Genomic DNA, 11,801 nt, shown 5'->3' on the forward strand with positions numbered 1-11,801 from the left:
ATGAAGACGGATTGCAAAAATAAATACATGCATGTTGTCTTACTGCAGTATTGTCGAGGAACAAATTGAAGTTTGGACATTTGATGATGGTTTGACAATATTCTGGTAATAACAGGGCCTGTATACTGCCTGTGCTTTACCGTTCATATACTCATGCTCATCATCATACAGACAGCGTCTCCATCTATTTAAAGCAGCAGCAGGCCGGATGGGTTTGTGTCCCCGGAGCGCGCTCTGACAGGTGACAGGTGAGACTCGCTCCTGTTTTCAGGGACAATGCTGCAACCTGCAGGTGAAACACCGGAACAACACACCTGTATGCGGTCCCTGTCACGTGTCTTCAATTGTCCCGAGCGTCCCCTAAAAAATGTTAACATCCTTGTTGTCATGACGCGCATCCTTCATATTTGTAAACAGCCTTTATTTATTTCTGCCTCTTTCGATCCACTTTTACTCAGCGACTTTCAGGGAGGAACTCGGTTCTGCTCCAAGGCTGACTGACTGACTGACTGACTATGAATAAGGCCCACCGTGTTATGAAAGCAGACTTTAGGGCAAGCACAATGTTATGAAGTCCAAACAGTGTGTCACTCCGGCAGACTGAACCGCGCCTGACCTCCCACAGTCCCGGAGAGGCAGCTCCAAAGCTCCCGGCACCGCCACAGGAAACGCAGGCGGAGCGGCCAGGAGAGAAGCCCGAGCAGCCAGAAGAATATTTGATTACCGTTAAACAGGATCTCAACTCAATATTTGCTATTGTTTTATTTCATGGATTTTGTTTATTCCAGGCCTATTAAATACAAGAGGGCAATAAAAAAAACACTGAACAATAAAAAAAAGGGCCTATTGTTACATATAAAACAATAAATTATTTTGGGTGAAAACTTGTTTCTTAATATTTGTTGATAGTTATTTTTAGTGGGAAAAAATATAAGCTTATAATAATTATTATTATTTAATATTCACCACTCATATAAAATATAACTGCAAGGCCGTGACATTTTATTTCTAAATGGGCTGCAACAGGTTACCTGAGGTCAGACAGGCCTATTAACATTTTCTCTAAATCTTATCTACCTAATATTTTCTGGGGAATAAACAATATATCTTCGCCTAAACATGAAAACAAACAAAAGGTCTTATTATGTCGACAATAGGCTGATATGGGCCTCCGGCCGTGACTGTATTCTACAGACAAACCTTTCCATCAAAAACACCTCTGAATAGCTTTCGTGGCGGTCGCTGATCACTTGATATCTCCAAAAAGGCTAAATTAGGAGCTCGTATAATCTGTGTGCGTAAAAGCAGCCAGAGCGCAGTCTTCAAAGCACTTCCAGAACAAAGATTCCCTCTGCAAGCCAAGGCATCCTGATCTCGGTGGGGGTCATAAGTTTTGATGTCGCAGGAAATTTCTGGGGCCGTTAAGGTCCTCCAAACTGCTCTGTGTGTGTGTGTGTGTCATGGTGGAAAATGATTTTATCCGCACATCCTTTGTTGTGCAAAGTGCAAAGGTTATTGTGGCTGGTTATTGTTTGGAAAAGTCCTCCAGGCTAAACTTTAAAAGGTTCTTTCGGCAAACACGTCCACAGACACACTTTTGAGTGTGTGAGATGAAATGTAAAAAAATATGAAACTATTTTCTGAAAGCTGCAAAGTTTTTTTTTTTTTTTTTACTGGTGGTGTTGTGGTTTTATTTTATCTCCTAAATACATCGTCATGCAGGGCCTGTGGGGAGGAGATGATGCAATGAAATGAACCTAAAATGACATGAAAATATTACCAATGCATGATTAAAAATGTTTAAAAAAAAAAAAGCATTACAAAAAAAAAAGAAATAATGACAAACATGCTCTCAGCTGTGGGACATCCAGAAAGCTTTTTCTTCTTCAAAGCCCAGTGATCTCGGCTCCGTCGCAACACGGATGTTGATATTACCTTTATGGGATATATAACTCCATCGTGTTGGACAAATCTGTGTGTGATGTCTCCATAGGAGAGGAAACTGTCGACGCCCGCTCGCCTAATTTCGCTTTTCTCTCTCTAATGAACGTGGGGGCCCATGGGACCGACTCTGGCCCGGGGCGGTAAGCTGACACTGGCTCGCTGTGTGTGGTATCCAGGGCCGCGCTTGATGGAAAAAGCCTGCTTCCACTCATGTCAAAGTCATTTACTCAGAGCAACCCCCCGCTTACACACGCACGGCAAAGACCACCACCTCTCCATCTCTCACACTCCTCGCCCCAGTCCGGCACCGCGACAGTTTGTTTTTGTTATCCTCTGGACCAGTTTGGGGAGGAAATTATGAGCAAAATAATACAAATAATGCAAGATGGTGCTTTTTTTTTTATTATTATTGCTTGACCACGATGCATTTTGGGTATTATCTGCTGTAGATACCGTGTAGGCCTGAGTGAATGTTTTTTGGGAATCATGGTTTCAAGTGCAGGCTGTAAGTTTTGCACATATTGTGGTGGTTTATTTGTGTCAGGAAAATGTATGTTCTGTGGCACATGGGGCTGAAATCACGACTTCATACATGCAGGAGTGAGTAGAGGGGGGGTGGAGGGGGGGAGGTGAAGCTCGTTTTTTAACTTGTGCGGCTGGCGTGTGGCGCTGTTGATTGGGATGTCTGGGGGAGGTTTGATAGATGGCTTAATTGCGTGTAGTCCTAACTGGAGAGAGGTGGGAGGGAGGGGAAGAAAGGAGACGGGGAAAGGAGAGAATGTGGAGCTTTAACGCTGCTGAGAATGGTAAGTGGACTTGGGCCAGATCTGGCAGGAGGAGGAGGAGGAGGAGGAGGTGGAGGAGGAGGAGGAGGGGGGGAGGGGGGGGGGGGGGGGGGGGGGGGGGTGGCTCTATTCGTCACTGATTTCAGGGAGATTTGCAGGCGCAGAGTGCGGATGAGGAGAAGAGGTGGGGGGCTTTCGCAGAGGGAAGAAAAGATTTATGAAATGATAGGTGGTCGAGCTTTGTTTGGCTGTACTGTTGCGCGCAATACGTCGAGGGGTTTTCGGGTTTCTTCCACTTGAGGGATCATTAAGGCGGTCGATGGCCACCCGGTGCGCCACACAGCACCACTTAGCACCGCTGTGACACCCAGTGGAGCCCCTGTGTCGAGCTAAAGCCCTGGACACTCAGTCTCCTGTGGATAACCAGCTCCCCCCACTCTCTCTTCCTCTTCCTCTCTCTGACAGTGCGTACCCGCCGTGCGTTCTGCATGCGTCAAGGGAGTACCGTGCGTAACGGGAGAGTCGTGCGTAACTGGAGACAGATTTTTCTCCATTTTGCGCTGGGATTCTGAGGACCACTGGCGGTGTAACGCTCACTTGCAAGGACACTGACCGCTGGATCCCGACATATTTCTCTGTTCAGACATCTCACGGCCCGTCTTTTCTCCCTCCCTCTCTCCTCTCTACGCCAGTCGTACGTCAGAGCTGACATGACGACCGAGACCCCTCAGCAGCAGCTGGACCCTCCGCCTCCTCTGAGATCCAGCCCGGCGTCCGGCGTCCTGCACCCCGCCATGCTGAGCCCACAAGCCGCCACAGAAAGCTCGTCCACCGCCGCCAAAGGAAAGAAGACGAGCTCCGGTTTACGGCGACCGGAAAAGCCGCCGTACTCCTACATTGCTCTCATCGTTATGGCAATACAGAGCTCCCCCACCAAACGGCTGACACTCAGTGAGATTTACCAGTTCCTCCAGGCTCGCTTCCCATTCTTCAGGGGCTCATATCAGGGCTGGAAGAACTCAGTCCGGCATAATCTTTCGCTCAACGAGTGCTTCATCAAGCTGCCCAAAGGACTGGGCAGGCCGGGGAAAGGCCACTACTGGACCATCGATCCGGGCAGTGAGTTCATGTTCGAGGAGGGCTCGTTTCGTCGCAGACCCAGAGGCTTTAGAAGAAAATGTCAAGCTCTGAAGCCCATGTATCGGATGATGAACGGCATAGGCTTCGGCACCTCCATTCTGCCGCAGAGTTTTGACTTCCAGGCTCCATCCGCGTCCCTCGCCTGTCACAGCAACAGCTACAACTTGGACATGATGAGCAATTCAATGGCCGGTGGATACGACGGGCTGAGCGGCGGTCACCACGTACCCCACATGTCTCCGAGCCCCGGCTCCACATACATGGCGAGCTGTCCCGTGCCGCCTAACGGGGAGTACGGACCGGACAGCAGCAGCAGCCCCGTACCATCCTCTCCAGCCATGGCCAGCGCGCTGGACGGCCACTCCCCGTACGCCAGTACATCCGCACATTGGGCGTCCTCCGGCGGGTCCCCCTATATCAAACAGCAGCCTCTAGCCTCCAGCAGCCCCGCATCCTCTGGTTTACACTCCGGCATGTCGCCTTACTCCCTGGAGCAGAGCTATCTTCACCAGAACGGCAGGGACAGCCACTCTACCGACATATCAGGTACCACAAACTCACTCACGGCTCAGCGATGAACCTTATCTAATATCTTTAGGAATTATAACAAAACTAAATGAATCAAAAACACATAATAATAATAATAATTATAATAATAATAATCACATAATCTCTACCTTATCTGCAAGACAGGCCTAAACATTATGCAACATAATAGTTTCAGTCTGCAGAAGAGGCCTGTGATCATTTTCAGGTGTTTTAAAGAGGTGAAAATTCAATTATGAAAACTTATATTTTATAAATATAACTACTTTTTTTTCCAACTCGGGATTGTCGTGTTCATTTGAACGGACAAATAGTGCAAAAGGAGACTTTACACATTCATGCGAGACGACTTGCAAAAACTAAATTTCAGCTCAGTCAGTTTTAATGATATTATTTCACTTTATTTTACCCTCATTATTTCCGTCTAAACTCAACACTTGATTGTGACAAACTATTTTAAGAGCTGTTTTACCAACTTTATTGAATATTCAAGTTATTGCATTGAACACTTGGTTGCATAATAGAACCCACCTAAGCCCCCATTCAGTGGCCTAAGCTTTCCAAGATTTCAAAAATGATTTTCAGGCCACTAAATAATTCAGATTCTAACTGTTATTTAACGTGTGATATAAGCAGGTTTCATCCACAGTCTGCAGGATGTTTTAACTCACATCTGTATCAGACTGTACACAGGATATTCCGCCTAATTAATAGGCGAGATTAAGAATAAAACAGCTATTTTTCTGATCGCGCTCTTAATTCACCTCCCTAGTTCATGCTCATTTACTTAAACATAACACTCTGAGGCTTTACTAAAGTCTGGGGATTTCACCCAGGCGAGTAATCCATGCTGGAGCCCGAAAGGGGGTCTCAGAGGTTAACCAAACAAAGACTGTGCAGGTCGGACCACACCGGCGAGGATTTCAACCACCGCGTATCCACAAGAGACGGAAGGCCTCGTTAAACTTTACGCAGCGTCTTAATTGAGCCTGTGCGCAGGTTAAACGTGTTAAGACTGTTACAGTATCGGGGGAAGCTGGTAACAGTACTGTCAGTCAGAGAGAGGCTTGTGTTGTCTGTGAAAACGGGCGCAGGGCAGCCGAGCTGTGGCCCGGAGGATAAAGCCTGCTGTCTTCCCCTCCCCTGAAAAACACGGTCACATCTGGAGTCCTTATGACCTTGACGAAGCCACAACCTCCCCATTTATTTTTCTGTCTCTGGAAATAGAGGCTCACTTACAGACACAAATGACGGTCACTGAATCTGATTTAAATATTCGTACAACTTTGGTGTTCTCCAGGTGGAAAATTACCCATTACTCACATTATTGTTATTGCTTATAAATCTGTCCCCCCCCCCCAAAAAAAGCATTAAATTCATTTTTTATTTGCCTTTAAAAATACTAATTAGAAGGAGGATGAGCTCGTGGAAGGTGTAAAGGAGGCGAACATCCAAAACATATTTAAAAAATAAAGTTATTTCTGCTTTAGAGGTTTATATAAAGAAAAATAATCTATTTACGTAGGCCTAACCACTAATTAATATGTGAAGGGTAGAGGTAGCTTGGATGATCTTTATATTTTTTATAAACTAATAATTTGTGTAAAATGAGGCCTCAGCAGTCAATTTAATACATTTTAAAGTAACACGTGACAGGATCAGGCGAATTTTGGGGCATTTTTGTTTTTATTCACGAAATCAAGATGAAAAAAATATTGAAATTAAAACTGAAAACTAATGTTGCTCTTTTCCCTCCAAAAAAAACTTTTAATTTTTTACATTGAAGATATTTAACATGTAGCTTATAACACTGATATCTGGTCAAAACACAAACTCTTTACCTGCCATATTGTTTTCGCGTAGAATAATTGCACAGAAAAGTTTAAGATGCTTAAAAAACAACATCCCATATTGGAGAAGTATCCACCTGTTTATTTGCGCATATTTAATTTCGCCTCTCTCTCTCTCTCTCTCTCTCTCTTTCTCTTTTTACAGTGGGAATTCCGCGTTATCAGAGCCATTCCTCCGTGTGCGACAGGAAAGATTTTGTGTTGAACTTTAACGGCATCTCCTCCTTCCACCCCTCGGCTGGCGGATCCTACTATCACCATCACCACCATCACCATCCCCAGAGCGTCTGTCAGGACATCAAACCCTGCGTGATGTGAGCTCTCTCCCCCCCCCCCCGCCCCCCTGTCACCGTGGACGGTCACAGTGAAACTGTAGGTCCGTCACATGAGCAAAAAAACAAAAAAAACAAACACACCAAAAAAAAAATATATAAATAAAATAAAACCAAGTGGACAATTTTGATTTTTTTTTTTATCTTTTGGAGGATTTATACCAGGATGTATCGCCGTGTCCGCTTTCACGCGTTTGCCTCCAACTTGCAGCCGAAGTAGCTTTTTTTTTTTTTTTTTTTGGTTGGACTTGAAATAATATGCATTGAAGGAAAATGAATGAAGAAACCCCAGAGGCCTTTTAAAAACCACTTTGCCTATATCAACCCAACCTGACAAGCGTTTTCTTCTTCAAAAGAAGCTTCATAAACACTACTTTTTTAATGCGTTTGCTCTTATAACAGTGCAAACAAATTATATTCTATGTAACTATGTTCTATCTTAGTAACTACACACACGACGCTTTAGGCTAACATGAACTGCAACAAATCTTGCACTTATTGTATAACCCTTTGCCAACGTTTTGTCTTGTAAAAGGTTTCAATAAAGCTGATATATATTTTAGGCTACATCCTTATAGACCTCTGTCTTTTCATATCCATTCATACCTATTTAAACTGCATTCATAGGGTGCAATAGTGAGCTTGCATACTGCAGAAAAAAAACAGTTATATAATGCAATCTTTACATCTGGCCGTTTTACACGTGTCCACTATGGTCAGGTATTATTCTCTAAATGAATGTCAGTCTGGCAAACATTCAATAGCAAATGCATATAAACAATATGACAACAATGCTCATGAGAGCTGCATCGAAAACAGCTGCTTCCAATCTTATTTTACAGTTAAAGAAAACTTTTACGACTGATGATAAACTCACAGAAATGTCTCACTGAGAGAGGATCTTTTTTTTTTTTTTATTATTTTCTAAGTGAGTTAAATGTGAAGTTTGGTATGCAGTTGTGATTATGATAAGTGTGTTGCAGTGGTGGAAAGAAGTATTCGGATCCTTTACTTCAGTAAAAGTGCTGTTGCAACTATATAAAAATACTCCATTATAAGTTAAAGTGCATTTTGAATTGAGAGTAAAAGTATTATCAGCAAATTGCATCTAAAGAATCAAAAGTACCCGAGATGCAGCAGAATGGCCCCTATTAGTGTTATACTATTATAAATATCACTATATGGACGGATTGGCATGTAAACAGCATTTCAGTGTTATATATGGTGGAAGTGCAGTTCATTTATATCCTGTTGGGCAGTTTAATCTAAAACTATGATTCACATTTTATACGCTGATCATTTGTTTGACTCGTAACAAATAAATACAGTGAAGTAAAAAGTACAAAATTACGTAAAATGCAGTGAAATACTCAAGTAAAGTACAAGCACGTCATAATATTGTGCTTCTGTGCTTTATTTTTGTAAATATACTTAGTTACTTTCCACCGTTGGGGTGTTGATACGTTGTTGGATACAAAGAAACAGGATTACTTCTACACTGATTTTTGTCTGCGGCACAAACAAAGCAACATAAAAAGCTACACAGGCTGATCATGAAAGTAGAAACATTGTTGGACTGATGGTGTGAGGACAGAGGGGGTCAAAAGTTAGATTACAGTGTAAAATGATTTTGAGCTTCTTAGAAATAGCTGATATTTCTCAACTCAAATATTTCCACATTCTGTACATTTGTACGGCCACCTCCCGCCTGTCTTTGCAGCTGAAAGTCTTTTGCATCCTCCTTTACATGTGGACATTCACGGTTGCCAACTTTTGAGGACGCCATATAAACAAATGAAACAACAGGGCCCACGTCTGTGGAAATGCAACAACGTGGTATTTTTAGAGTGCGGTAAACAGATCAGACTCGGAGGGAGCTGCTGCCTCGTCACACAAACAGAGTGCAGACTTGGGCGGCTGCACTTGTGTCTACATGGCTTTTGGTCATGAATCAAATACTGTACAGCATCCCTCGTGACTCCAACACGTATGCAGATAGATTTGGCAGTAGCGGCTCCTTATTAGGCCACTGACATCATCAGTCTTAAAATACTCTTTGGATTCACTGTTTTGCCTGTCAAATGAGAAAATGTCTACGCTAGGCTGTTTAATATCTGTTACCTCTGTGTGTATTTCTAATGTTAAAACAATGCTTTTCTAAAATGTTCTCCAGAGCTCAGTATTTTCTGAATTTCAGAACAAATTCGACCGTTTTAAAGACTTTAAAGCACACAAATCACATTCATGTTTTCACAATTTACATCTCACATGTGACAGACATTTCACATGCAAGAAATTCCTCTGAGCGCCCATGTTTTGATGCAGAGAATTAGGAACGATCTGTCACAGCAGATCTTTATACATCGCTTGACGTTCTTTGTAATCTGCTTGTAAGCACGCCGCTTCAGATCCAGAATAGCTGTCAGAAACACATTGCGGGTGAGGGACAGACTGAATCATGTTGGTCTCACTGAAGTGGCGTCTCTCTGGTGCTTTGAACATTTCTGGGGTACAAGATATATCATATGGGATTGTTAACGTTTGGGGTTTTCATACGTGGAATGGAGAAGGAGGGGGAGGAAAGCATCAGCAGTCGCATATCAAAAAGAATATATTTGACTAGAGAACAGATTCCTTTCTAATTTCCTAAACACAACCCTTCATGATGAAAAGTCACACATAAGTGGCCTTGCGGCTGCTGGATTTTCCATGACAAGATTTTTTGGAGGAGTGCTGAAATTTCAATATAGTGGAGTACAGTGCCATCTAGTGGATGAGACTGCAATGGTAGCATGTTGTGAGGTATACAGTTGCAGTCGCCCTATTTTACACTAAGTACTCCGGGGTAATTTGCCAGGTTGGTAATCTTGCTTTGCTTACAACTCTCTATTTAAGCCTAAGATAATAAAACTGTGTTAGGAAGATACATCAGGATAAAGGAAAATAAACTCACAGTGACACTTCAGTGCCCTCATCTGGTGCACTGACATTTCCCAAATTGAGCAGTGCAAAGAAAACAATACATTCGAGTGCAGATTACTGACTACGTATAAAATGTCAAAAATATTTAGATACTGGTTAAAAGCCTCCTCAACTCAAAAATGTGATTTGCTCGTTGATACTTGACTTGGATGTTTGAGCTTCACTGTCATTTGACACTTTAAGGCTGTGTTTTCATTCATCTGCTGAAGGGGGAAAGTTTCTCTATATTCACCTTATACCCGAGTTTAATATGTGAATGTTTGAGCATGATTTGTGACAAATTATGGTTCAGTTTGTAACTTACACGAGTGTGATGTGGAAATTTGAAGCCTCCAGTGTACAAACACTGACTTTATAGTGAAGTAGGAAACAAGTGGTTAAACTTTTAAGACAAAAAATATTTGCATATTCATAGATTCTGGATTTTATATTAAACTGATTAACTAAACTTTTTTTGTGTAAAAACATAAGGAACCAATTATTATTTAAGGCGTCTTTTCTGTCTTAAAACATGTGTGGAGGAGATCTTTAAAAGAAACTTTGGCCTGGCAGTGAAGTTACAGGGAAGATCAGGGTGGATCATTAGCAATCATTCAGAACCGCAGGAGATGTTGAAATCTAGGCGTTAGTTTTTATGTCACATTTTAATGGGCGAATGTGTCGGACAGAAAGACAAATGCATGGACCGACTGACCGACTGACACTGCTGTCTTTCAAAGGAAACCTCAGATTTCCTCACTGAGGATAAATGTCTTCCATACTGCCAGTCTTTTGGTGTTTTTTTTCCATTACCGGAACATAATGACCTGTAACCTGGAGCTTCCCAGAATGTGGACCTTTGGGAACTTGTAGTATCTTTTAACCGACCAGTCTGATGTGTTTAGAAGTGTGTGTGTGTGTGTGTGTGTGTGTGTGTGAGTGTGTTCTGCAGAAGCATGGTGTCATTTTCACATTAAACGCTATTTTCTGTGCCAATTTTGGTTGGAGAGTGTTTAACTGTAAATCTTATTATTTCAAGCATTAATCCATTATTTCAGCACATTTACAGCAAATATTTACTTTGCTTTTGTTGATAAAATCTCCAAAAAGTGGCAGCAGAGTGACTTTGCTCCAGAAACAGATGTGGTTCTGAGAAGTGTAAGACCCATTTTCCACAAAAACACCAACAACTCGCTTCGTGCTGCCTATTTGAATGTCTCCTCCTGCCAGTTCACTGTGCATGCAGCGCGAGGCACCACAATACCACTCAGACGGGCAAAGCAAATGTCAAGGTCCGGAAAATTACTGTCAATGTGCTGCTTGCACTGGTCGTTGCACTATCATATAAATAGAGCCCAATGTTGTATTTGGTGGTCAGTTTATGTCTGAACTGGAAGCCACAATATTCACGTTGTCTGTGTTCTGATTATGATTGGATATACAGATCCAACATGTTAGAGTAGGCTACAGGTAATAAAGTAGGCCACGTTATTACCTGAAAGGCGGGGGACAAAAAGTTTGCTGTCCCCCCTATTCTGGCGCCAGTGCACAGGAGTCAAACATTTTAAATATGAGGGTTTATAAAGATCTCAGATAGGACTACACTTACCCCAATCAGTCTGACTCTGACATCTTGGTACTGTTTAGTGATAAGTCTTATGAAACACTAGTAGTGCCATGCGGTTAATGTTCATTATATTTGGATCATTATCACTGATGGGGCAAAAGATGTAAAGCTGAGGAAAGGCCAAATTATCTAAATCAAAGGATTTATTCTCTGTACGTTTCATACATGTCAGGTTCAGCTTGTCAGACTAAGCTCTGTTAACAATGGTTCAAATTTAAATAGTTTAAGCTGAATTTAGGCTCAAGCATGCCTTGAATTGAATGCTAACGTTACGGCTAGCATGCTAACATCATATCAAATATGGTTATTTGTTTAAACACAAGGAGAAGAAGAAGAATGTTAGCATGTCAAAGCAAGCATTTTAACAGTTGTCACAGTGACAGTGGTTATCATTATGTCATGTTAAAATGCTAATGTGGTAGCAGATAACATTTAGCATGTTAATATGTGAATAGGTTGCTCACATTAGCATGTTGACATGTTAACTCTCGAGATCAATGAATGTCTGAAACTAATTTAATGCCAATGAATACATCAAAAAGTTGCTCAAATATTTCATTTCAGAGTGTTGAACCATGTTGAACAGACTAACTGACCAACCGACACTGCAGTCCTA

General features: G+C 42.2%; 1 protein-coding gene across 1 annotated transcript; it reads left to right on the forward strand.

Annotated features, from left to right (window-relative positions):
* The first annotated feature begins 2,918 nt into the window (after positions 1-2,918).
* LOC122989092 (forkhead box protein F2-like) lies at positions 2,919-6,871 on the forward strand. Its single transcript, XM_044361770.1, has 2 exons — positions 2,919-4,415; positions 6,411-6,871. Exons 1-2 carry the CDS (start codon positions 3,440-3,442, stop codon positions 6,581-6,583), a joined length of 1,149 nt encoding a protein of 382 aa, XP_044217705.1. The 5' UTR covers positions 2,919-3,439; the 3' UTR covers positions 6,584-6,871.
* Positions 6,872-11,801: the final 4,930 nt, after the last annotated feature.

This window comes from Thunnus albacares, chromosome 9 (genome assembly GCF_914725855.1).
Source record: "Thunnus albacares chromosome 9, fThuAlb1.1, whole genome shotgun sequence".
In the NCBI taxonomy this organism is placed as follows: domain Eukaryota; kingdom Metazoa; phylum Chordata; class Actinopteri; order Scombriformes; family Scombridae; genus Thunnus; species Thunnus albacares.

Bases quoted from the DNA above. Each gene is read 5' to 3' on its own strand.
- LOC122989092 (XM_044361770.1), top strand. From the start codon at position 3,440: ATGACGACCGAGACCCCTCAGCAGCAGCTGGACCCTCCGCCTCCTCTG. The intron at 4,416-6,410 runs GTACCACAAACT...CTCTTTTTACAG, and splicing joins CCACTCTACCGACATATCAG to TGGGAATTCCGCGTTATCAG.